The sequence below is a fragment of the Ochlerotatus camptorhynchus genome, unplaced genomic scaffold (assembly GCF_037179485.1).
Source record: "Ochlerotatus camptorhynchus isolate MF236.1 unplaced genomic scaffold, CSIRO-AGI_Acam_v1.1 ptg000150l, whole genome shotgun sequence".
Taxonomy (NCBI): domain Eukaryota; kingdom Metazoa; phylum Arthropoda; class Insecta; order Diptera; family Culicidae; genus Ochlerotatus; species Ochlerotatus camptorhynchus.
Window position 1 is genome coordinate 4,540,584 of NW_027040640.1, and position 27,589 is coordinate 4,568,172.

The following is a 27,589-nucleotide window of genomic DNA, read 5'->3' on the forward strand; positions in this document are numbered from 1 at the left end:
CACTCATCTATAGCAAGTGAGTGGAAGCAACCCTGCATGCAACCATTCTTAATGATACACTTGTTCTGCCTATCTTTCTATTAGGCCTGTGGACATGCGTTAGCTTCGAAACTTCTAACCAAACTGGGTAAATTTTCAGATCACAAAAAAAAACTTGAAAAAAAAACTTTCAAAGGTAATTACAAGTAAGATAAATATTGATTACAAGTAAGATAAATATTGATTATTTTACGCGAAAACGAGCAAGTAATATTAAATCTCTTGTATCATATGCTAATGCAAATTGACTGTAACAAAAATAATATGCTTAAATAAAATAAAATATTAATAAAATTATATGCAAAATTTACAAGAAGATCATTACTTTATTGGTGAGAAGTTTTTAATAAGCCCTCCCAGTTCCTCTGTATACAGAACAAATCTGATACTATAATCAGAATTGCTCAGTCTGCATAATGCAGCCGATTGCATCAAGGAAGTTCTATTAACAACCAAGAATTAATCGTTTGAGGTATACTGAAGCATTAAGAAGGTGATATGTGTCACTATGGGAAATCATCATCGTTGCAAATATAAAGAAATTAAACATAACCCTTTGCTTCAGTACCGTCAACCTCCATGTCCATGGGGAGGGAGCTTGATGTTCAAAATACTACTCATCAAATTCTTAAACTTCCCTGAACTTTATAGGACTTCCTAAAGTTTCCTCTAACGATTATGAATCTCTTCTAAAGGTTTAACAATTCACTGAAGTTCTCTAAACTTCTTTAAACTTTATGTGACTTCTCTAATGTTAACGGAACTGCTCTGAGGTTCTCTGTTCTTTTATTAAATTCTCAAAACTGCTCTAACGTTTTTATAGTTCTCATGAAGCTTGTTGTACGCTGCGCTGAATTTAATTGTACCGTCCTTAAAATGTTTGAGCTTCAGAACTTCTGAACTCATGCGAAGACCTCAATTAAATTTTTAACGTCTCTGAAGTTATCTGTAAATCTGGGAACTGCTTTAAATTTCCCACTAATTTTCTGAAACTAATTGAACTGACGTCTCCCTGAAATTCCTCCAATTTTAGGAGCTTACTAAACTTTTTTCAAATGCTCCCGCATTTTGCTAATGTTCATAAAAATTCCTGAAGTTCGCGGATCTCCCCTTAAGCTCCAAACATTTCTATGAAATTCTCGAAATGTTTCTGATGGCCACTGTTCTTCTGTGAAGTTTTCGAAGTTTTCTAAATTTCTGGCACTTTGATGCTCCCACAATTTTCATGGGATTAGAACAAAATAATTAATATATTTTTTTGATTTTCACTGAAGTTCTCATGATTTTTCTGAAGTTCTCTAGACAGCCCTAAATTCATCAGTATATTTTAAGAACCCATAACTTAACTGAAATTAATTGATTTGCTTTGAAGTTTCGACAATTTTCCTTAGGTATTCTAACTATCAAAAATGCTCACTTATTCTCCCTGAACTTACCTATGCTTACCTGAAGTTAATAATCCGGCAAATTTTCTGATATATATATTCAAAATTCCCTGACGTTTTTAAATCAATCATAGAATTCTTGGAATACCCCAGAATTCCACGGAATTCCTTGTAACTCTCTGCAAATTTGCTTAAGTTAATGGGACTATTCTGAAGCTATCTAATCGTCTATCGACTATTCTCAATTCTAAGTTCCCTGGAATTCCTTGAAAATATTTATCGCTGTTTAATAAAAGTTCTCGCATTTTTTCATAAATTTAGCTAAATTTTCGCATTTGTTAAAGTTCTTTAAATATCCGGGGGCGACCCCGGTGTAGTGGTTAGCATGCATACCTCTCACGCCAAAGTCACGAGTTCAAATCTCACCCCCGGACAAGTCACGAATGACCCAAGAGCGTTAAAGTGACTATAATAAAAAAAAATCCATGGTATAACATCCTTAAAATACTCTCACGTTTTCCGGTTGTTCGTTTAATTTGTATCACGTTCCAGAGTTCTATCGAAACTTTGCTGAAGTTTCCGGAACTTTTTTAAGGTTTCTACAATTTTCTTGAAATTATTTGAATTGTCCTTTGATTCTCTGATCGGTTTTGATGTTCCCGAAGCTTCCCTAAAGCTCTCAATTCTATTGAAAATAAATTTCCCTGAACTTCTTTGGACTTCTGTGAAGTTCCTGAAATATTTCTGAAGTTTTCATAAATTCTCCGTACTTCCCTGAAATTCTTGGAACATATTAAAGGTTCTCAATTTTTTCTAAATTTACGATTATAGATATTTAAACTGCTCCAAAAAGTCTGAACTGAAGTCATGGGAATTGCTCTTAAGATTTGAAATTCCCCTAAGATCTCTAGATCTAGCTTTTCTGAGGTGCTTAGAACTTCTTAAAAATTTGCACAAGTTTCCTATAATTCTCAACTTTGCTTAACACCAGTAAGTTCCCCATAATTTCAGTGTGTTAACTTCCCTTATGTTACTGTAGTTTGGAGCTTCACTGAAATTTTCATCATTTCCTTTCATTCCTCAGAACTTCTTTAAAGTTCCTACAATTGTTGTGAAGTTAATGGGACTGCAATGAAGATCTCTAATCTTTCATAAAGTTAATTACGAACTAAAATAAATCATTTAATGTTTTCCTTAGTTCATGCACTTTGAAAATTTTCAATATCTTGAGCTTGTACATGCAATACGAAACTACAAGTTATTGAATATTTTTAGATCTGGACTTACTCAAATTAATTACGTTTCTTTTTTAACTTTATTAAAGTGAGAAATTAAGTAAGTGCTAAACTTTCATTTTCATTTTTTCATTTTGCAGCGTTTGGTGGGGCAATGGGAGCGCAAGTCAATCCAAAGCCGAGGATAAAGGAAGGGTAATGGCTGAATAGTCTATGCGGACCACTTGAACGCCATGGGAAAAGGAAGGGATTGAAGAGGTCGGTTATTGGGGGGTTTTGAGGAAATGACACATAGTGATGCTAAATGTAAAGAAACCGAAAATCCATCTCCCACTGATACATCCTTTCACATATATACCAAATTGATATTTTAAAGCAATAATCAAAATAAACAGACAATACATGAAAAGGCTAGTTGGCAGTTGGTTTAAAGGCTAGTTGCCTCCCTAAGCGGACCCTCCGCATCCTAACTCTTCTGTTAATCCACTTAATGCTACTAGGCTTTCTAAATTTTCTTATTTAAGTTCGTTTGATGATTATGATATCTCTAGTCTAATTTAATAAATAATTGAAATCTCTAATCTAACTACCATGCTTTATTAAGTACCTGCACTTGTGAATGTAATCTAAAATTTAACGTGTTTCAAGTTGTTTTTGACTTTGACCTATATTTAATATATATTAGTTCGTCCCAGGTGACACCTTCAAGTGACTAAAATGCTTCACTTTGAAGTTAGTTTCCTAGCTGATTTTTAAATTATATAGGGTATATGCTTCAACTACGCTCACACGTTTCCACTATGTCGCACCTCAAAAATACGTATGGTTATGTCACAATAGAAGCACGCCACAGTGGAAATCCCGAGCCATAGTTCAAACACTTATCCCAAATCAAAATGAAGCACGTATAAGATTAGTTGCAATACCATGCACAAAAATGGTGTTTAACATTGTTCCCTGAGTAATACCTCAATGAAAACAACAACGAAAGCTTGTCACGCAAGTAGAAGGAGCACTGTTGGGTACTTTCTGAAATATTTCAATAGTATAATTCCCTTGCAAACCCAAATAAATCTATCTGCGTAAAAATAAATAAAATAAGAGTGATTTGCGGCAAAACCCGCCAGTATCGCACCCAACGTCAGTGCCTATATGTAAGCGTACTACAACGCGGCTTTCAAATAAAGGAGTAACAAGTGTGATACTATCACTTCAGGCTAGAACTTTGGTTCTCTTATGCAATGGTTCATCAGAGAGGGGAAGCTCAGTAATCCTCATCGCATGCTCATGACGCTATTCTGTTACGGCATGAGCCAACGATGCCGGACCTAAACCAACCGTCTCCAACGCTCCACTATGAAGCATAAGATTAGGCCCGCCCACCAACGTCCAGGTTAAAAAACTAGCCAAGGGGAGGGAGAAATTAAGTAAGTGCTAAACTTCAACATTTAATGGAATGGAGTTGTTTCTTTAAAACTGATTGCCATGTCTTAAAAACGTTTGGGTTAATTACTGTTGTTTTTATCTTTCAGAAACAGCATATTTTAAACGCATTTAAAAAATATCTTTCTTATTATAAGCCTGGAATTTATCCGTTAAAGTTCTGGAAAAACCTGGAAAACTCAGGAAATTTTATTTAGAAAAATGAGTAGACACCCTGTAGATAGAGAAAGACGATTTAACGTCACAAAGCAAATAATGATCAATCTTGAAATAAATTCACGCTAAAAAAGTTGAAAATAGTGACTGATTACAAGAAAAAGTGACTTTAGTGACTTTACCCTTAAAAAAGAGACTTTTTAGTGACTGGCTTGAAAAAAGTGACCAAGTCACTAAAAAGTGACCAAGTCACTAAAAAGTGACTCACTACCAGCCCTGTAAAGGGTGTCCCACATCAAATTGCATCACGGAAGAAAAAAATGCTGTAGAAAATTACTCATTGGGTATTTTCTCTGGAAAATTTGGGTAGAAGTAGTTAAGGGTGTATTGTTTACACTGTATTTTTATCGCTGTCAGTTTTTCGAAAGTTGGAATTGATTTTGCTTAAGATTCCTCAACTCTCTCATCGGGACATCGGAAAACAACTCGGAATCGTGCAGTCAACGGTGAGTCGTGTGATTGAACGTTACTGCGAACTTCTGAGCATCGAACGGAAGGAGAAATGCGGTTTGAATGGATGTTCTATTAGTGATCAGGATCACAAGCGTGTCGTGAAAGCGTTTAAGCGGAATCCCAATGCTTCGGTCAGGGATGTGGCCAAATAGTTGAATCTGTCCAAGTCTTTCGTTCAGAGAGCCAAGGACCGGGAGGGACTGCATACGTTCAAAGTGCAGAAGGCTCCGAATCGTGACGAACGGCAAAATACGGTGGGAAAGTCACGGGCCCGGAAACTGTACACCCAGATGCTGACGAAGCCTCATTGTCTCATCATGGTTGATGAGACTTACGTCAAGGCGGACTTCCGGCAGCTTCCGGGGCTACTGTTCTTCACCGCCCAACACAAGTTTGATGTTCCGGAGAAAGTAAGGAAGCAGAAGCTTTCAAAGTTTGGCAAGAAATACATGATTTGGCAAGCGATCTGCTCATGTGGCAAACGGAGGGCGCCGTTCGTGACTACCGGCACTGTAAACGGGGAGATCTACAGTGCAGTGTCTACAGAAGCGTCTGCTTCCTCTGTTGAAGCAACACCACTTAGTGCCAATATTCAAATGTTGTCCTGGAGTGGTACGAAGCCAACGGGGTCACTTGCATACACTACGGAACGAGGTCAAATCTGAGGAAGACATGAAGAAAAAGTGGGTTTCCGTACAGGAGAAGCTGCAGCCAGGTGTTGTACAGAACCTAATGAGTGGTTAAGCGTAAAGTGCGAGCGTACGGTTATGGCATTGAAGTTGAATGAAATAAATAAGCCAAAAGCTTACTAATGTGTTATATTTTATTGTCTGAAAGTTTGAAAAGGATCGGTCAACTAGGTAATTACCAGGATTTACCAGTTCTACAGCGTTTTTTTCCGTGATGCAATTTGATGTGGGACACCCTTTAGTGACGTATAGTTGTAAAAAAGTTACTTAAGAGAACAGAAGTAATCATTCTGATGACACGCCAAACAAATGTTTGCTGTTTTAGACTTATTCGATTAGTATCTCATAAACACTTCTGTAAGATATGAACCTTTACAGCGGACTACCTGGAAAACGGGAATCCTTCTGAAAATACCTGGAAGTCTCAGGGAATCCCATGATTACAATGGGAATTTAAAAATTTTCTTACTAAGGAAATTTTAAAGCAAAAAATGCATTTTAGCATGAGCACAAGCATGAGCATGATTGACCGCCTACGGTTGCTACTCTGTTATTGCCACATCAGCTGTAATTACACAGAGAACCAATAGACAAATTATGTGATTTCTCGTGGAAGTGCAGAGGCCTACCCTTTCTTGAGCAGCATCCGGACGTGGTCGACACTGGTATTACCTAGTTTTAGATCACCAGTATTTACACATTAAGGATGTTTGCCAGCGTGCGACTCTAAACAGTGCTGTGCACGATGGTTCCCCGGCTAGACAACGGGGGGTGATGCAGGAAGCAAGCAATGTAAATACGGACCGGAACAATCGGCAGAGATCCAAGCAACGGAAACGGACTAGCGATTGGAAACTCGGGACAAGGAACTGCAAGTCTCTCAATTTCTTGGGAACTACCCGCATTTTTTCCGAATTAATGAGGGTCCACAAGTTCGACATCATAGCGCTGCAGGAGGTTTGCTGGAAGGGATCGTCGGTACATACGTATAGGGATGGTTATACCATCTACCAGAGCTGCGGCAATACACATGAGCTGGGTACAGCTTTCATCGTGATTGGCGAAACGCAGAAGCGCGTGATTGGGTGGTGACCATTCGATAGCAGAATGTGCAAGTTGAGGATCAAAGGCCGTTTCTTCAATGTCAGCATAATCAACGTGCACAGCTCTCACTTAGCAAGTGACGATGACGATAAAGACGCTTCTTACGCGCAGCTGGAATGGGAATCCGACAGCTGCCCAAGCCATGACGTCAAAATCGTCATTGGAGATCTTAACGCTCAGGTCGGCCAGGAGGAGGAATTATAGGAAAGTTCAGCGCTCACCAGCTAACGAACGCCAACGGCCTTAGACTCATCGATTTCACCGCCTCTAAGAACATACGTAGTACCTACTTCCAGCATAGCCTCCCATATCGGTACACCTGAAGATCACTGCAGCAGACAGAATCGCAAATCGACGGAAGGCACTTCTCGGACATTACCGACGTCAGGACCTACCGGCACCGACGCCCGCCACGGTACAATCTGAAGCGACTGAAGCTGCCCGAAGTCGCAACTGAGTACGTGCAATGCCACGACGCAGTGTTGCCGGATGAGGGAGAGCTCACCGCAGCCCCTCTTGAGGACTGCTCGAGCAACGTGAAAGCAGCCATTAACAGCGCTGCTGAAGGCGCCGTTGGGTTCGTGGAGCGGAATCGACGGAACGATTGGTTCGACGAAGAGTGTCAGACGGTTTTGGACGAGAAGAACGCAGCGCGGGCGGCGATGCTGCAGCAAGGAACCCGTCATAATGTGGAGCGATATAAACAGAAGCGAAGACAGCAAACCCATCTTTTCCGGGATAAGAAGCGCCGCCTGGAAGAGCTGGATTGCGAAGAAATGAAGCAGCTGTATCGTTCTCAAGAAACACGCAAGTTCTACAAGAAACTCAACGCATCCCGCCAAGGCTTTGTGCCGCGAGGCGAACTGTGTCGGGATAAGGAAGGGGGTATCTTAACGGACGAACGTGAGGTGATTGGAATGATGGACATCTGAACGGCGCAGAGGCGGAGGACCAAGGCGGCAGGAGGAATGGCTTCGTCGGTACAGCGGATGAGGGGGACATACCAGCTCCCACGATAGGTGAAGTTAAGGATGCTATCCGACAGCTTAAGAACAACAAAGCAGCTGGGAAAGATGGTATCGGAGCGGAACTTATCAAAATGGGCCTGGATAAGTTGGCCACTTGTCTGCACCGACTGAAAGTCAGGATCTGGGATACAGAACAGCTACCGGAGGAGTGGAAAGAGGGAGTAATATGTCCAGTATATAAAAAAGGCGACAAACTAAAATGTGAGAACTATCGATCATCTTTCGCCGTTTATCGCCGCTAGCAAGCAGATTTGTGGCCGGGCGATCGACAACGGACCAAATCTTTACGTTGCGGCAGATCCTCCAAAAGTGTCGTGAATATCAAATCCCTACGCACCGCCTATTCATCGATTTCAAGGCCGCTCATGATACTATTGACCGTGAAGGGCTATGGAAGATTATGGACGCGAACGGTTTTCCCGGGAAGCTGACCAGACTGATCAGGGCTACGATGGATGGTGTACATGTACAGTGCTGCGTGAAGATATCGGGTGCGTTCGACAATGCGATGGTCTTTCCTGCCTCCTGTTCAACATTGCGCTAGAAGGTGTAATGAAACGTGTGGGCTTTAACATGCGGGGCACGATCTTCAATAAGTCCAGCCAGTTCATCTGCTTCGCTGACGACGCGGACATTGTCGGAAGAACGTTGCAGGCCGTCGCGGAGCAATACACCAGACTGAAACGTGAAGCAGAGATGGTTGGATTAAAGATGAATACGTCGAAGACAAAGTATCTGTTAGCTGGAGAAACCGAGCGGGATAGGGCTCGCATAGGCAGAAGCGTGACAATCGACGGATGAATTTGTGTACCTCGGATCATTGGTGACGTCGGATAACAACTGCAGCAGAGAAATTCGTCGGAGTATTATTGCCGGAAGTCGTCCTTACTACGGACTCCACAAGATCCTGAGGTCGGGTAAACTTCACCTCCGTACTAAATGTACCATGTACAAGACGCTGATAAGACCGCTAGTTCTCTACGGGCACGAGACGTGGACGATGCTCGAGGAGGACCTGCAAGCACTGGGTGTTTTCGAACGACGAGTGTTTAGGACCATCTTTGGCGAGGTATGTGAGAACGGTGTATGGAGGCGAAGGATGATCCACGAGCTGACGCAACTCTATGGCGAACCATGTATCCAGAAAGTAGCGAAAGCTGGACGCGTACGATGGGCGAGACACGTTTTAAGAATGCCGGACAAGAATCCCGCAAAAATGGTGTTTGCCTCGAGTCCGGCCGGTACAAGACGAAGAGGAGCACAGCGATCAAGGTGGTTAGACCAAGTGGAGCAGGATCTATGGAGTGTGGGACGGTCAAGAAATTGGAGACAAGCAGCCACGGACCGAGTGAATTGGCGTAATATTGTGATGCAGGTGCAATCCTGAGGGATGTCGGACCAGGATAAATAAGTAAGTAAGGATGTTTGCTAGTTCCAAACAACGTCTTTTGGTTCTCTGTGTAATTACAGCTGATCTGGCAATAACGGAGTTGCGTTTTCTTAATTTTTAAGCGAATAATCGTTAGCTGTCTCAAAATAGATTGATATGTATGTAATCTATATATTATGTCTATGTCTAACCAAACACAACGGAACACCTTGGCGATAACAACCGGGGTTCCAATGCAATGTCCATCAGTTGAAAAATATGATGCCGGGCAGCTAGAAAATCGAAGCAGAGCTATTGAGGAGACGTTTATTTTTGTTAGTAGGGAAAGGATTTTGGAATTGAATATCTAAAAACTGACTCTCCACTGGGAGTACTTGCTTCTATATAAGATTAGATTTAAGTTTAGCTTCTAAATGAAATGTGCAAGGACTTGGACGGTAACCTTCTCACGAACGAGTGTGAGGTGATTGAGAGGTGGAAGCAGTACTATGACGAGCACCTCAACGGTGATGCAGCAGAAAACGAAGATGGCACGGCAACAGACCGTGCAGGTCACGCAGAAGACGACTGGCTACCGGCCCCTTATCTTCAAGAAGTTGAGGAGGAGGTCGGTCGGCTGAAGAATAACAAAGCAACTGGTGTAGATCAACTACCAAGTGAGTTATTAAAATACGGTGGTGAAGCACTGGCTAGAGCGCTTCACTGGGTAATTGCCAAAATTTGGGAGGAGGAGATATTACCGGAGGAGTGGATGGAAGGTGTCGTATGCCCAATCTACAAAAAGGGCGACAAGTTGGATTGCAGCAACTACAAGGTACTCTCCCAAATCCTATGCCGCCGCCTGTCACCATTTGCAAGAGAGTTCGTGGGGAAATACCAGGCGGGATTCATGGGTGCCCGCGAATACAACGTGCCCACACATCATTTGTTCATCGATTTCAAATCCGCATATGACACAATCGATCGAGATCAGCTATGGTAGATTATGCACGAGTACGGATTTCCGGATAAACTGACCCGATTGGTCAAGGCAACGATGGATCGAGTGATGTGCGTTGTTCGAGTATCGGGGACACTCTCGAGTCCCTTTGAATCTCGAAAGGGGTTACGACAAGGTGATGGACTTTCGTGTCTGCTATTCAACATCGCGTTAGAAGGTGTGATCAGAAGAGCGGGGATAGACACGAGTGGCACGATCTTCAGGAAGTCCATCAAGCTTCTTGGCTTCGCCGATGACATCGACATCATGGCACGGAGCTTTGAGACGATGGCGGAAACGTTCATCAGACTGAAGGCTGAAGCTAGGCGGATTGGACTTGCCATCAATGCATCAAAGACAAAATACATGAAAGGAAGAGGTTCTACGGAAGACAATGTTAGCCTCCAACCCCGAGTTCAGATTGTCCGTGACGAAATCGTGGTGGTCAATGAGTTCGTGTATTTGGGCTTACTGGTGACCGCCGAAAATGATACCAGCAGAGAAATTCATAGACGCATTATGGCAGGGAATCGTACCTACTTTGGACTCCGGAGGACGCTCCGGTCGAATAAAATTCGCTGCTGCACGAAGTTGACTGTCTACAAGACGCTGGTGGGCCTCTACGGCCACGAGATCTGGACTATGCTCGTAGAGGACCAACGCGCCCTTGGTGTTTTCGAACGGAAGGTGTTGCGTACCATCTACGGTGGAGCGCAGATGGATGACGGAACGTGGAGGAGCTGAATGAACCACGAATTGCACCAGCTGCTGGGAGAACCATCCATCGTCCACATTGCAAAAATTGGGCGACTACGGTGGGCTGGGCACGTCGTAAGAATGCCGCACGACGACTCAGTGAAAATGGTTCTAGAAAGCGACCCAACAGGAACAAGAAGAGGCGCGCAGCGGGCAAGGTGGATCGATCAAGTAGAAGGCGATCTGCGGACCCTTCGCAGACTACGAAGCTGGCGAAGTGTGGCCATGGATCGAGTAGAGTGGAGACGACTTCTTCGGACAGCAGAGGACAACAAGGCCTTAGCCTGATTCGTAAGTAAGTTCTAAATGAAAAAGTACCTTGGTTAATATATGTGTGGTAAGTTGCGATGGTGTCTTCAGTCGAGTATTAGTACAAGACACTGAAGAAGTCTGCATATTGTAGACGAAATACAGGTATCTGCCAAGGATAAGTAGATAAGGTAGTGGAAGTCAATGGAAATTACTAATCCTTCTCTCTTTCTTTATACAGGTATTGCACTAAGACGCCTACATTCATCAAGATTACAAACATGTTTTTCAAGCTTTGGTTAAAGTAAGCCTCATATAAAAGTAAGGAAAGTTCCAGATGTTTCCAGGTTAAATAAAATTCTCTGAACATTCCTGGTTTTTCCGTTAGTAGATACCCTGCAAGGGTTGTGCGTGATGCTCCCATTTGAATATTACGGTGCAGAAAAAAAAGAAATTCCTCACGCACATATGGTTTAACGCGATTTTAAGTTAGGTCGGAATGGCTTTAGTTTTTGAAGAACGGAATAAAGAGAGTGAGAATATTTTTGAGGCTTTGATCACAATATCTTTCGGATTCCCATCTGAATAAACCTAGGAGACCTTAATTTTAGACTTTTGCATCAATGTGCTTTGAGCTTTACTGGTCTTGCGTCCGGGGATTTTTGAAATTAACTCCAAGGTGAACTTCTTGCTATGTCTAGTTTGGCTTAAATTATAAATTAGAAACCGATCAAACAACAAACTTGCTTTCGGCTTAACCTTGGGCACTAGAATCGTAAAACCCATCACCTTTTCCTCGCTCACATATCCTAGACCGCTGGGAAGGTAAAATATAATTACACTCCCACAGTGAAAGCCTTCACCTTCTCGCGAACTGTTTCGACCGCTTTCGGTAGTATCCAGTCATAATTACATATACCATAGAGCATCCAAACACCGAAACGCGAATTAGCGTGAGGTGGCGTGGCACAGTCCACTCACAGCCCGATCGATCTGATATAAACCCGAAAGCCGATTACTCACACCACAAATACAATCGCCATCGTCAATGCAATGCATGGATGCATGCGCGGAGTGTAGAGGTGCCGTACGTTCTCCATGCATATATGTAGTTAACCTGGTCAGGCCATGTGAGTTATGGATTATCTTCGTGTGGCTGCTATTTAGCCGCTACATTCAGTTTGACGACTAGATACCGCCGGCAGACGTTATGATGCTTATAATTCTTTGTTCGATTCATTTCTGGCAGTGTCGAGGAAAGGTTAACATACTGTTAGAGGGGAAATGAACGTATGAGAGACCTATTTTTGTCACTTTAAGGTAGTTAATAAATCATTGAAATTGACTAGACTTTAGGGGAACTAAAACATCTGCGTCACTTTTTTGATACAATCGCTTAAGCTAGAAATAAGTGTCACTTAACTTTTTGTGAAGCATTCCAACTGCCGTTAACATCTAAAACAAAAAGTCTAAATGAACAGAAAGTGGCTAGTAATTTCCGGAAGTAAACCGAACCAGTTGAAGGACTCGTTCCAGTCGGAACAATCTAATAAAAACAGATTAAACTCGAACTCACCTCCGATCGCTGGATGATCTCGTACGCCTGCTGCCAGTGGATGCAGAAACTATCGTAGCACGCCTTCGGATCGCATTCGGACGCATCGAACGCCCGGACGGATCCGTTAGTGGCGCTTCCTCCGCGACCGGAGCCGGCCCCGCTGCCGCCTCCGGCTTTGCTGAAACTCTGCCGCAGCGGGCTGGACCGAAGCCAGCTCATTTTATTCTCCGTTTTGCACTAACTTTCCGGATGGTTCGGACGAGTATTCGTATATGGATGGGATGGGTGGTGGGTGTAGGTGGTCCCACTTCTCGCACTCACGGTGACCGCAATGCTAGGCGACACTTTGTCGTTTTTTTTTTCTTCGTAAGATGACTCTATTTGGAGTTCGTCATCCGCGTATGCACGTCACTCACTTCAACCCCTAAAACAGTGCCAATGTACATAACTTCTTCACTCTTCAGCTTGCGCACGTGCGCTTCTTACACCTGGGGGAATTCATTGACTTGATTTAGCAGGCATTTCCCATGTAATAACTGTGTAGAAAGACTCTTTCAGTCGCGCGATATTTGCACTAACTTAGCGCCAACCATCCATCCATCGGGCCACATCGAACTGGAACGATCGTTGTTTTAACCTCCTGCCTTACGGCATTTCATAACAACATCAACAGCAACAACAACAACAACAATGGAACATGGCTTATTTTCACTATACATTCAATTTTTCCGCCGTGCTCCTACTTTTTCCACTCGCGATACGGATTTAATTAAACCTCGGCGCTCTTCTTTTGTTTAGCCACTGCTTTTTTTTTTTTTTTTTTTGTCTGCGATGTTCACTGACTGGCTGTGTGGAATCGAATGCAACTAGAACGAAATTTGCATTATGCTTTAATTTGCTTGCGGGAGATGATAACGCGGCAGTTCATAATTTCACCTCCCCAGGTCATTCGCCGTTTCTATCAGTGTTCTCAGAACTGGTTGCAACGAGGTGAGCAGCGGGTAGCGGGTTTTGCTTTTAATTAGTTTGAAATGAGTATATATTTGCTATCGAAGCAATTAAAAGTGGTAAAAATATGAAAGATCCAAATTTGGCGCAATTTTGTACAATGCCTTTCTTTAAACAAAAAAAACCTATGGTGAGATCTGACCCTTCTTACCAAATCCAACTTTGAGCCACTTCCCAGGTGGCATCAGGAACATGTCCAGGTGTTGGTCAATGTGATCCTGGATGTGACCACCAATGAACTTGTTTTAGAGTTTTGTGGATAGGGGAAAGTGGGGCAATATTGGCACCGGCTTCAAAAGCAACTTATTGAACATATTTTACAAAAAAAATCTAATTTCTAAATTAATACTACTTCAACTATCCATTTAGTTTAAGTCAATAGGCAAAATACTTTTCTGTAGAGCAAATATTCGAAAAATGTTAAACTAGCTCAAAATGTCGAAACTGTTATAAGATTTCTGAATCAGAAAATAAGGCCTACCAGTAGTTTCTTATAACTTATCATTGATATTCCTTCAGCAGTTTTATAGATGGTCGTGGTTTCTTATGTGGCGACATTTTTCTAGATTTTAATCAACATTAAAAAATTTCTTAACAAAGTGTTACTTAGGTCCATTCGAGGCAATATGAGCACCACCAATATTTCTACTTAAATTCTTCAATTTTGCATTATTCCTTTCATAAGTGTGACTGTATCATATTAAATCACATTATGAAACACCTGCTTTGGTAAAAAAAAAACAGTCATTGACAAGACTGAAAAAATATAGCCTTAAATAGGCAGTACTTCTGAAATTTAATTATTCTACAGAAAATAATTGTTTCTGTTAAATATGTTTATGCTAAAACGGTTCATTGTTGATCCTTCATAAAGTCTCAAGAGAGCAGAATATTCTTACCCGTTGTTTACAAAGTCGCCCATACCATCCCGCTCATTTTACGGTTTAATTTAGATTACAAAACACATTTTTTAAATTTTCTTGCACAAGATTCAAAAGTTTACTGTTAATATTCAATTAGTATTCATGATGTAAATAGGGCTTGAAACTATCCATTTGGTTAAACATCATTCCACTGAATTTTCTATGATTAACAGCGGCGTTTTCTTAACCTCAATCTACCCTTTGCACCAAAATATTGCTTGCAACGGATAGATATCGATTGAACTAGAAGATTAAGTGTATTTTTCAACCGATTCTAGTATGAATATGGCATTAAATCTGGTTTTGAAAGTTGGTGCACAGGTAAAAAGTGAGGTTACGGGACGCCACTGAGCAACACTGAGAAAATCGGTTATAAAAAAATTGATGGATGGAGTGAAAAGGAAGGTGCGGGCATTCGGGATGGGAGACGAAATTGAATAAAACAAATTTTGTAAATCATAACTCATTAGTAAGTTTTCATTCCCTGAAAATTTCAAGAAAATCCGATAATCGGTTTAATTTTGGTGAGTAAATATGTGTGTGCCATTTTTATCGAATACACCCTTTAGACATTTGCAGAAACACATAAATCGACTGCATATAAAGGGTGTCCACGATGAAATTGCCACACACAAAATTGATTCGCAAAATTCGAGTTTTCATCCGATTGCCATCAAATTTTCAGGGATTGAGAAATAACTATTAAACTTCATTTGACCATTTTACTCGTATTTTATTTACAGTCCATACGCAAATGCCCGCACCTTGGTCTTAACCCCGGCCATAAGATTCTGCACAACCTGTGAATCAACCGTTTTTTGCATGTAAACCCATACTTTCTTCAGTTCCTCGACTGTCTTCACTGCCTTAGGTCGTTTAAGAAGGTGCTGCTTCATAATCGCCCAGTACTTCTCGATGGGGCGGAGATCCGGAGTGTTGAACATTTTCGGCACGAAATTGACCTTATTGTCCGCATACCACTTCAGCACGTCCTTGGAGTAGTGGCATGAGGCCAAATCCGGTCAGAAGATTGTTGGGACGTTGTGGGCCTTCAGGAGAGGAAGCAGCCGCTTCTGGAGGCACTCTTTTATGTACACCTGTCCGTTCATCGTGTCCTGGGTCACGAAAGGTGCACTCCGCTTCCCGCACGTGCAGATGGCTTGCCAAACCAGGAATTTCTACGCAAATTTGGACATCTTCTGAGTGCGGACATGCTCCGGAACGCTGAACTTATCCTTGGCCGTGAAAAACAGGTTGCCGGGGATCTGTTTGAAGTCGGCCTGCACATATGTTTCGTCGTCCATGATGCAGCATTCAACTTTCGTCAGCATGTTGAGGTACAACTTCCTGGCACGGGTTTTGGCGGACTTGTTCTGCTTCTCGTCGCGATTAGGGGCCTTTTGTACCTTGAACGTTCGAAGCCCAGCCTTAGTTTTGGCCTTCTGGACAAAACTTCGGCTTAGGTGCAGCTTCTTAGCCACATCCCTAACGGAGGCGTACGGATTTCGGTTGAAGGCCCCAACTACGCGGTTGTGATTTTTGGTGTTGTACGGAATACTTTTTCCTTCACTTCTGGGCTTCCGATCGGTGGTCAACTGTTCCTCGAACCGCTTAATCACTCGCGACACCGTGGAATTCGCGATTCCCAACGTTTTAGCGATGGAACGATGCGAGAGATCCTTGTTCTCGTGATGAATGCGCAAGATTTTATCACGCACGAGCTGTTCTTTCGACTCCATTTCCGCGAGTTTTGATCACAGGACTTTAAAACTTGCAGGATGTAAATAATGCACTATGAACTAAATCCACCCAAATTTTCATTAAATTCTACCCAACGGTTAAAAAGTTAGAGCAATTTCATAGTGTGGCAATTTCATCGTGGACACCCTTTAGCAGGGATCGCGGGTTGCCAACACATCTCTGATAGGAACATAGGGTTGTCTTCCGTGGGCTTCGAGGGTATTCAAAAGTCGCTCTCTGTCGTCGACATTATCCGGACATTGCCAAACTGCGTGTTCGATGTCATCGTAACCGTTTCCACACCGACAGGTGTTGCTGTCCACGAGGATTATTCTATGGAGATGCGCATCTAGCGAGTAGTGGTTGGACAGAAGTCTACTCATCACGCGAATGAAGTTACGACTTAAGCCCAAGCCTTTAAACCACGCCCTCGAAGAAACATTAGGAATAATTGAGTGTAACCACCGTCCAAGATTTCCAGTGTCCCAATCGGTTTGCCAACTCGAAAGGCTACTCTGACGCACTAAATGGTAAAATTCATCATGTGAAATTTACCTGTCATAAAATTCTAAATTCTATAAGAGTCCGCCTTCTCATTGCCTGGGATTGAGTAATGTAATGGGACCCATACAAAGGCAATCATATATGATCTTTCGACCAGCACACTCATCGGCTCCGTTACCTTTGTAAGGAAATAAGATGAGTGCCTACCTTGTTTCATCGACCGAGTAGCCTCAATCGAACTGAGACTATCCGAGAAGATGAAGTAATGGTCTGCGGGCATGTTGGTAATCAATCCCAATGCGAAGTTAATTGCTGCCAGCTCAGCAACAAAAACGTTTTCATTGAAGACACCGAAGCCAGTGGATCCATTGGGACGGGACCCGTTTGTAAAATATGTGAGTTGCTTGTTCCAAGGTTAGATCATATTCAATTGAGGAACTGCGATTGACGGTCAGCACGGTCTGGAGTATAACAAGGAAGACACATATCCGTAGTGATGGTAGATTCTCATAAATCGAGATTGTGTGTTCAGCCCAAGAATTTCTTCAAAATTTGCAATTATAAGTGTGTTTGTCACTCCGCATTTGATGAGTATTCTGAGAGTGAGCTCCCACAAACGGTTCTGGAGGGGTGTTACTCCTGTCAGAACCTCAATACTCATGTTATGTGTTGAGTGCATACAGCCTAGAGCAATACGCAAACAACGATATTGAATTCGTTCCAATTTTATTAGGTGACTTTTTCTTGCCGAGAGAAAGCAGAAAGAGCCGTACTCTAGAACAGAGAGAATAGTTGTTTTATAAAGCGTTATGAGGTCTCCCGGATGAGCACCCCACCATGTGCCGCAAATTGAACGGAGAAAGTTGATCCTCTGCTGACATTTTTGCTTCAAATACGTAATATGGGCATTCCAAGTGCACTTTGAATCAAACCAGACCCCAAGGTACACGAAAGACAATGATTGGGTAATGTTTCTGCCCAAAAGATTAAGCTGCATTTGGGCTGGGTACCGCTTTCGAGTAAACACTACTAGTTCAGTTTTCTGCGGCGAGAATTCGCTCCCTTGATTCCTAGCCCAACAAGACAAGTTATCTAAGGAACTTTGAAATAATCCTTGCAAATCCACGGCATGTGGACCTCTTACGGAAACCACACCGTCATCTGTAAGTTGTCTTAGCGTGCACTGTTCTGTCCAACAGTACTACAGTCAATCGCCGATTTCTCGCGATCTCGCTCAATCTCGAAAACTAATAACACTATCAGGTAGAGGAAGGATTCCTCTATCATTTGGTATATATTGTTCATAAGATTGAGCTTTTATTCAAGAGAAATTGGCAACTGACGTGTTTGTTTACAAAAGCAAATACGCCCAAATCTCAAACAACTCCGGAATCCCAAATCTTTGACATCAAAATTTATGGAGAAGAAGGCTGAGGCATCAGCTTTGGGGCAAGCCCATGTAACTAATTCTGGAAGTTGTCAGTTGTCCACGAGAAAAGTTCATTTGCTTTCTGATAACAAACTGTACAAGAAATTATTAAAAAATTCCAGGAAGTCCACATCTACGCAGATTGTCTGACAGAATTTCAATGGAAACTGAATCAAAAGCCCCCTTAATGTCCAAGAATACTGAAACCAATTGCTCCTTGTGCGCAAAAGCCAGTTGAATATCTGTGGAAAGCAGCGCTAGGCAATCGTTTGTTCCTTTACTCTTGCGGAACCCAAACTGTGTATTTTGATAGCAAGTTATGTGATTCGACCCAGTGATCGAGTCTCCGAAGGATCATTTTCTCCAAAAAATTCCTTATACACGAAAACATAGCAATCGGATGGTGTGAATTATGGTCAGACGCTGGTTTGACAGGTTTTTGAATGGCTATTACTTTGACCTGTCATTCAGGCGGTACAATGTTGTTTTCTAGTAAGGAATTGAATAATATATCTGCGAGATTTTTCTAATCATATCGCTTCCCGGTGAGGATTTGTTCGATGAAAGAAGCAGGGCCCAACAAAGTCACTTTCAATCGAAAATCGTCAAGTGACGATGAAGCTGTCAACCATCATTTTCCATTGAAAGTCATTCTGTTTTCTCTTCAAGCAGATCCCCGTCAACATCAACAGAACCACTTTCGATTAGTTTCCATGCTGTTTGTTTTGGCTTGACTCGTGTTCATTGCTTCTTACGTTGTCAAATGAACTTACTTTTTGCATTGAAGCGAAGCTGTTATTATTTTGTTGATTGTTCACTCGGTTCATTTAAGCGTATTTTTGGGTATTTTTTTAATCGGGATGACTAGAGATCGAAAATTGATATGCGATATTTTGAAACCCAAGATGGCGGCTTCCAGTTTAAGAAAAAGGGGGAAATGCTGTCAAATACTTATCAATAAAGGTATTTTTGGAATCGGGAAGATGTCTAGAGTATGAAAATTGATATCCGACGCCATTTTGAAATCGAAGATGGCGGCTTCCGATTTACGGAAACGTGTAAATATAATCAAATACACATCAATAATCAATTGGTATTTTTGTAATCGGTATGAAGTATACAGATCGAAAATTGATATGCGAAGCCATTTCGAAATCCATGATGGCGACTTCCGATTTCAGATTAAGTGGGAACAACTGTCAAATACCCATCAATATAGGTATTTTTGGAATCGGGATGGCGTTTAGAAGCCAGAAATCGACATCCGATGCCATTTTGAAATCCAATATGGCGGCTTCCTGTTTAAAAAAAAGGGAAATGTTGTCGTCCCATCAATATGGGTATTTTTGGAATCGGGGTGACGTCTGGAGATTAGAAATCAATATCCGACGCCATTTTGAAATCCGCGATGGCGGCTTTCAGTTTGAGAAAAAGTTGTAAATTCTATCAAATACCCATACAACGTTTTTTTTTTAGAATCAGGGTAACAGCTAGAAGCCGCAAATCGATATCTGACATGTGCGTATGTGCGGGAACTGCGATAAGTGCTGAGTACCGCAGCTGACGCTGTGGAACGTTCAGTGATACTTGCAGGAGAAGATCCGAACAGTCGACGTTATTTTTTTTTTTACGTTATTTATACGTGATGGAATCCATCTTTGACATAAAGCATTAGACGTAAACAAACATGTCATGTAAAATTAAGTGCTACAAGACTGAAAAGTTCGAAAGTACGTTTGATTGAGCTGAATTTCTCGTCTGTTATGACTTAATTTTATGTCAAAATTGACGCTCGTATATGACAGTCTCAGAGCACCTAAATTTACATCAATTTTTCTAAGTGTGTATTTGATTCCAAAATGGCATCGGATATGGATTTTCGGCATCCACACGTTGTCCCCATTCTGAAAGTAGGGTATTTGACACTTTATGAACCCTGATGGCCACCATAATGAATTGCAAAGTGGTATCTGATATCGATTATCGGCATCTACGCGTTATACCTGTTTCGAAAATAACCATATTGTAGGGTATTTGACATTTTTCTGAAACCCTATAGCCGCCATATTGGAGTCCAACATAGCATCGGATATCGATTTTCGGCAGCCACATTTTGGATTCCAAAATGGCGTCAGATATAGATTTTTGGCATCTACGCGTTGCTCCCGTTCCGAAAATACCCATATTTTTGGGTATTTGATACTTCATATAGCCAATGGCCACTATCTTGAATTCTAAAATGGCGTCGGGTAACGATTTTCAGCATCTACGCGGAATCCCCGGTCGGAAAATACCCTATTGTAGGGTATTTGACACTTTTTCTGAAACCCGATGGCCGCCATTTTGGATTCGAAAATAACGTTGAATGTCGATTTTCGGCACCTTCGCGTCGTCCCAGTTCCGAAAATACCCATATTTTAGGGTATTTGAGACTTTCCCTGACCCCGATGGCTGCCATCTTGGACTCCAGAATGGTCTCGTTAATTTAATTTTCGTTTAATATAAAATAATATATTATTACTACACATAATCCAAATGCCATCCCTATCGGCAACCGACATTGTGCGGATACTATCCGGATACTATATTTTGATGCCTGCGTCGTCAGGTCGTGACAAGTCGAATGAGCCCCGAATTGAAGTGAAAGTGGAAAAAAACGAAGGAAGCAGTTTTCGAGTCATTCATTGCGTCAATTGAAACAAGTCTTTGCTTCAAATGAAATGAACTGACGCACTTGACGAACGAAACAAGTGATAGTCCAGTCATGTTTGAAAAGAGGAATGTTCACGAAAATGATATTGCTCGAAATGAAGCGATTATGCGGAGAATTCATTTTCGTTTCTTTGTTTCGAAATTGCAGAACCCTGGAAAGAAGAGCCATAGAGATTTCCAGCATTGTGAATGGTGTTTCCAGAGAGCCGCCGTTTGGAGACGTTTTTCGAAAAATATGTTGTGCTCGAACTGAGTACGGACAGACCTTTTTAACGAAATCGAATATCCATCGGTTGGAGTATTCTTTACTCTCATTAGAATGAGCGGTTTCGATTGTTGCGAGCCACCCACCGGTTCCGGAGATATGGCCGGAATAAGATCCGGTGAATATGGGCCTTCACGGTGGATTTAACGGAAAACGTATCAAAACCATCATGCGACACATCAAATTACTACAGAATTCAAAAATAAGATCAATGCAAGTCGTGTTAAGTGTTCCAGACCACATTGGACACACTTGGACATGTTCCGGGTACCCCGGGGAAGTTGCTTGAATATGAATTGAATTAAAACCCATTAAATCACATTAAAATACGATGATAAGGTGATTGGTAGCCTCACCAAATAGACTACACCCGGATATATTCCGGGTACCCCCAGGCAGTGGCGTAGCGTCACTGGATGACACGGGGGTGGGAGGCTTGGTCACTGATAATGACAATAAAATAAATAAACTTGAATAAGTAAGAAGGGTCTGATCACACCATAGGTGGATAAATTCGGGTTTTTTTTGCTTTGACTAATTGTTTCTCCAGCGATAAAAATGCTCACGACGATCGATAAATTCGGAGATTCAAAAAAATCCCGGCTTACGATTCGGAATACATTGAATTCAGATCAAAGAATCATGACTTAGGATTCGGATAAATTCGATGTGGGACTTGGAGAATCCGCGACACAATTTCAGAAAAGCAGAAAAAACCCAGAATAAACGTCACAATAATTTTCCATTTATCTAACTCCAACTCCCGTCTGTCAGGCATTTTCCATACTAATTTGACGTGCTGTCATAAATTCTCCGCCCCTTATAAGTCGACGTCATATTTGAATCGTTCCATACTCATTCAAGATTATTTTTTGATACTCAGTTGTGTTTAAACGCTAAATTAAATTACGTTAACCTGGTCTAAAAAACCAGTTTCTATCCATACATCCATGATTGAATGAACTTAGGGTTGAAAATGAAGGGAACTGCGGCTACTTAAACAACAAACAATTTTGGGGGAAATTTTCAAGCAAAATGTATTAATCTTCGTAGAGAAACTGGTTCATGATTGATCACTCCAGGCGTGAAACAATTTTGAGAATAATGAATAGATCATCCAAAGTTCAATTTAGATCTTCTTCTTGTTCTTCGTATTTCAAGCGTATTGCTTATCGTATATTAGCTTATTGCGAGCTCTCAACTTAGTGTGTTCTAGATGCACTTCCACAGTTGTTAATTGAGAGCTTTCGATGCCTGTAGCATTTTTGCATTAATATAATTGTTCCCAGGGAAGTCGAATAATTTTCCAACCCGAAAATCCGGGGATCGAACCCAACGACCTCCAGCATAGTCTTGCTTTGTAGCGTAGCTTAGTCGGTCTAAGGGAGGCAATTTAGATGTTAAGGTACAATTTATCATATAGGGGATATTCAAGGGGTGGTCACTCTACACACTTATTTTGCGCCAACTTTTTTCTCAGTGTGCCGCAGCTGTGCTGACAGTGCCGAGAAGTCATTGAACTGACTTTTGTTTGCTTGTGTTTTGGCAACCCGGTATTTTAACAACTCTTGTTTTTGTTTTGTTTTTCAATGTTTACAAAAACGACACGGACTCCAGTTGGGACTACACCTTGGAAGCAACCGTCTCCAAGGATGCCTGCAACGGACGAGCCCCGTTGCTACACGATACTACCATCTTCGGCGGAAAGCTGATCCCGTACAACGACCGTCAATCTTTAGTCAACCATGGTCCTAAACCAGCCCTTCTGGAAGCCGGCAGAAAAACGGATTTGCACCGAATTTTTCACCGCCCGAGTTTCATCCGTCGGAAAACTGGAAACCAACACCGGCCGGAACACACGTCGGATCGCTGACCCGAAATGGACCAGCCAACTTCATTAAACCAGCACAGCAACAGGGCGCAGTGATGATGGTCTACGGACTCCATAACAACACAGCCAACACCGATAAGCTGTTCAATATGTTCTGCCTTTACGGAAATATCAGGATAAAGTTTCTGAATAGCAAAGAGGGTGCCACCATGGTCCAGATGGGAGACGCCATCGCAGTCGAACCAGTCGAACGCAGCATCCAGCACTTGAACAACATTCCAATCGGAAATGATGGTAGCAAAATTCAGATTGCATTTTCCAAGCAGAACTACTTTTCAGAGTCCACCAACCCCTACACACTAATCGAGTCAGTATGGTTTTACCGAGTTTTTGAATTGCGGAACTGTTCGGTAAAAGTTTAAAAATCTGTGGAAAATTTATTAATGAGAAAATTTGTTCTGAACTTACATAGTTCTTAGTTCTGTTAACCCCATTTAATGATAAAAAATAAAATTGGTCAATTTCATTGATTCCTTACGGATAACGGTCATTTGAATTTTTACCGACTTTTTCAGTAATTCAAAAACCCAGTAAAAAAATACTGACTCCTGTAAAAAAATCTTAGTGTGTACACTCTGCCGGACAATTCAATCAGCTTCAAGGGCTACAGCACCTCCAAAAACAATCGCTTCCCGTTATATGCGAGGATCTGCTGCTGACTGCATTCACCACCAAAGACTGCCACCCGTCGCAAGTGTGAATGTTCCCGCTGAAATCGGAATGTTCCTCCTTCGGATTGGTCGAGTTCCCGAGCGTAGCCCAGATGGTAAACGCCGTCATGAAGTGCAACCACAGCGCGATCGATGACAAAGGCACACAATTCCCGTTCATTATGAAGCTGTGTTTCTCCTCGTCCAAGACGATGCACGGTGCTTGGAGCAACGTGAACATCGAAAACATGGGCATGTGCATGGCACCAGCACCTGGCAACCCAATGTCGGCAGCGGCCGCCACAACCTCCGTCGTGGCAGCAGCTTCCGGTGATGTGACGCCCATTTCGGTGTCTCAAATCCGCCGAACACGATGAACCAATGTAAGATGGAGTCCATGTCCTTAGAAGGAAAGCAAAAGAAACGACGTAACTCGTTCGTCAGCGCTAACCCCTCCATCAACGATCATCATCGTCATTGTCAGCACCATCCAAGACCACACATACACACCCTCGATGTAATGTCCTTTCCAATTCGATTCGAGACTACACGGCGGAAGATCGATTTTGATAACATCCACTTATTGAAGGGAGAAAACATTGAAACAATATCAAAGCTAAAATTAAGACACAGTCCAACGTCCGTCAAGACATAACCTAAATAGTGTATTGCTAGAGCCACGGCTACACGAATTAGCGATGCAGCTCCCACGGCAGCGGCTGCTTCCAATGCTACTGCTGCTGCTGGTCCGTCTCCTCTCAAATTCGTCAAAAGAATGTTGTAGGAGACGGACCATAAGCAGCAACATTAGAAGCAGCCGCAGCCGTCGGAAACCTCGGTCCGGTCACGATACCGCTGTCAGCTGTTCTTTGTCTGGGAGGAAATGTGCCGTCGCCGGTGTAACGATTTTGATAACGGAGTGTTGCTATGCAAGCGATTGCCCTGATTTCTTCATGCTAGGTGGTCGGAATGATTATACGCAGTCCGGCGCGAAACTATGTACCAAGTTCTTTGGACAGGCATTAGGATGTGCGGTGACCATTCAATTTAGGAGAATCCATGGCGAGACTTGGTGCAGATTCACGGTTGTGTTTTGAAACGAATTGATTATATTGTGGCAACATCAATAACAAATTTTGACGCAGAAAAAGTTCAGTGTGGCCAGTAAATTTAAAGATCAGAAAATTTTTAACCATGGGTGGCAAACAGTGCCAATGACTGTGCCCAAGCTTGTTTTTGGCACACTGTGCGGAGTGACCTACCCCTTTGGGGATATTATAGGAAAAATTGGATAAATCATCCAGAAAATAACCAGATCATATGAAGAAGTTCAAAGGCACAGATGCATGTCAGAGAATTTATTAAGATTTTCAGAGATTTCGAGGCGATTACTTGTCTGAAATTTTGATAAAAATTTACGATCAAAAGGTTTTATATATTTAAAGTTGAAGGAGTACAAGCAACCCATGATTGAAGCTACACCTACCATTCGATCACAGTAGGCTGTATGTAGATAGATAAGAAATATATGTCATTAGTTTTCGCACTCTTGAACAGATCGGTTTGTTTTACTGTCCGCTAATAGTTGCCTGCTAATAGGTTATGGGTCCAGCTAGTAACCATCGCGACCGATCAACAAGCTGAAGAAATTTTTCAAGATTCGATGGACCGGTTCGGAATTCCCAAGCTTAATGGAAGAAATTACGGAGCCTGGAAGATCAAGGTCGCATTTCTGCAGATTCGAGGCAGCCTGTGGCGGTATGTGACCGGAACGAGACCGACAGATCGACTGCTCCAACCGCAGGCTCTACTGCAGCGATAATCGAAGCGTGGGACACCGGAGACCAGCAAGCGCATTCCTCGATTGGGCTACTTCTGAAAGACAGTCAATTGCATCTTATCAAGAAGTCACAAGCGGCGAAGCAAACCTGGGAGGCTCTCCGGGACCACTACGAGAAGGCGACGCTAACTTTCAAAGTGTCATTGCTGAAACAACTATGGGACAAGCGGTATGCTGATGGCGAGGGCATCGGACATTGGACCGTAATTTGCAGGTGGCAATGGTGCTACGAAGCTTACCCGAATCCTTCAACACACTTGTGTGGCATATATTAGCGCTAGTGTAAGCAGGTCTTAACTTGACGCTTAACTAGTCAGCAAGCCATGTATGCAGCCCTCCGTTGTAAGCGCAGCAGTTCAATGCTGGTAAACAGAGGTATCTATGGCAACGCTTCATAAACACACACGGGCAACTTTCCACTCACTTTCGGACCAGCTCTTCACAAGGTAAGTTGCACAACACTCACGACGGCGTTGGAGACTAGGTCCGACGCCGACTTGAGCCTAGAGCTGATCAAGTCCAAGCTAACGGACGAGGTGGCCAAACGGGGAAACAGATGATGCGGCGAATCCGTGCTCAGGGCTGCGAAGAAGAAGGTTTGTAACTACTGCCAGAAACCGGGTCACACACAGAAGCAGTGTAGGGTGCTGATGGAAAATCGCAGCGACAAGGTGAAATCGAATGCGTCGCAGGATTTTACATTCTTGGCGTTGCATAAGGCATGTGGACGTGATGCGTGGAACATCGACTCTGGCGCGACGTCCCACATGTTCGTCGATGCGAACAGTTTCGTTGAGCTGGATAAAAGCGTGAAGCAGGGCGTCTTTCTGGCAGATGACAAGAAGATAACCATGGAAGGAGTTGGTTCGTGCAGGATGATCTGGGTTTCTCCAGAGGGTGAACGCAGCAGGAGGTTCGTGTTCGACGCGGATGGGTGCCGTATTCTTAAAGACGACAAGGTGATTGCAGGCACAACCACTTCAGGGGGACTGTACAAACTGCGGACTGAGCAGGAGAGTGCGTCCAACCACAATCCAGAGTGTTTGCACACTTGGCATCGTATCCTTGGGCATCGTGAGCCAGATGCGATTTGTGATTGGATGTGATGGAGACGAAAGGACTAGCATCGGGAATCCACATCGAAGATTGCAGGTGTTACGTTACTTGCGAGTGTTGCCTGGAAGGGAAACTGGACCGTCTACCATTTCCAAAGAAGTCCAAGAAGAAGTCGAAGCAACCGCTGGACATTATCCATACGAACGTGTGTGGACCGATGCGGACGCCGAAACCAGGCGGTTGTCGTTACTTCCTCACGATGACCACTTTCGCTACACCGTAGTATATTTTCTGAAACAGAAGTTGGAAGGTACTGAGCGGATCAAGGAGTACGTGAAGTTTGTCAAGATGATTTTTCGGAAGAACGCCCAAAGTGATTCGGTCGGACAATGGTGGTGAGTACCAGAATGAAGCCCTCGACCGTTTCTGCCGCCAAGAAGGTATAAGCCAACAGTTTACCACAGCGTGCACCCCGCAGCAGAACGAGGTCTCGGAGCGTAAGAATGGTTCTTTGATGGAGATGGTCCGCTGCATGATTCTGGACGCGCAGCTGCCATACAAGTATTGGGCTGAAGTAGTGAATACGACCACAAACCTTCAAAATCGTTTGCCAACCAAGCCCATGTCGCAGACACCGTACGAGCTCTGGACTGGAGAGAAGTCTGATCTCAGCCACCTCATGATTTTCGGTTCGTCGGCTTACGTGTGGATTCCATCCGAGAAGCGTTCGAAGTTCGAAGGAGGCGAAATCCAAGAAGATGGTGTTTGTGGGCTACTCGCTGCACCATAAGGCCTACCGTTTCATCGACCCCGAGATGCACAAGATGATCACGAGTAGAGATTGTCGCTTTCTGACACATCGAGAGGTTCGGGAAACCGAACCTTCGCAGGGAAGTATCTGATGATGGTCCCGCTTTAACAGCACCTGAGGAAGACGATGATGATGCTCCCGTAGCAACGGACTCCGAGGTCGACGATGATCAAGACGACGGTGAATCCAGCGACTTCAACGGTTTTGAAACTGCCACATCCAACGATGAAGATGAC

At 42.9% G+C, this 27,589-nt stretch overlaps 1 protein-coding gene and 1 pseudogene across 5 annotated transcripts in view; one reads left to right on the forward strand and one right to left on the reverse strand.

Annotated features, from left to right (window-relative positions):
• The window catches only part of LOC135701166 (FHIP family protein AAEL005291), a 93,222-nt gene that overhangs the window by 59,154 nt on the left and 6,479 nt on the right, over window positions 1-27,589 (reverse strand). For all 5 annotated transcript variants that reach the window (XM_065221909.1, XM_065221908.1, XM_065221910.1 and 2 more), the window contains one exon: window positions 12,543-13,390. In XM_065221909.1, coding sequence (XP_065077981.1) covers window positions 12,543-12,743 — 201 coding nt within the window. In that variant the 5' untranslated portion in view covers window positions 12,744-13,390. Of the gene's footprint in view, window positions 1-12,542; window positions 13,391-27,589 lie in introns of those variants that run through there.
• Window positions 22,861-24,702, forward strand: LOC135701146 (heterogeneous nuclear ribonucleoprotein L-like; annotated as a pseudogene).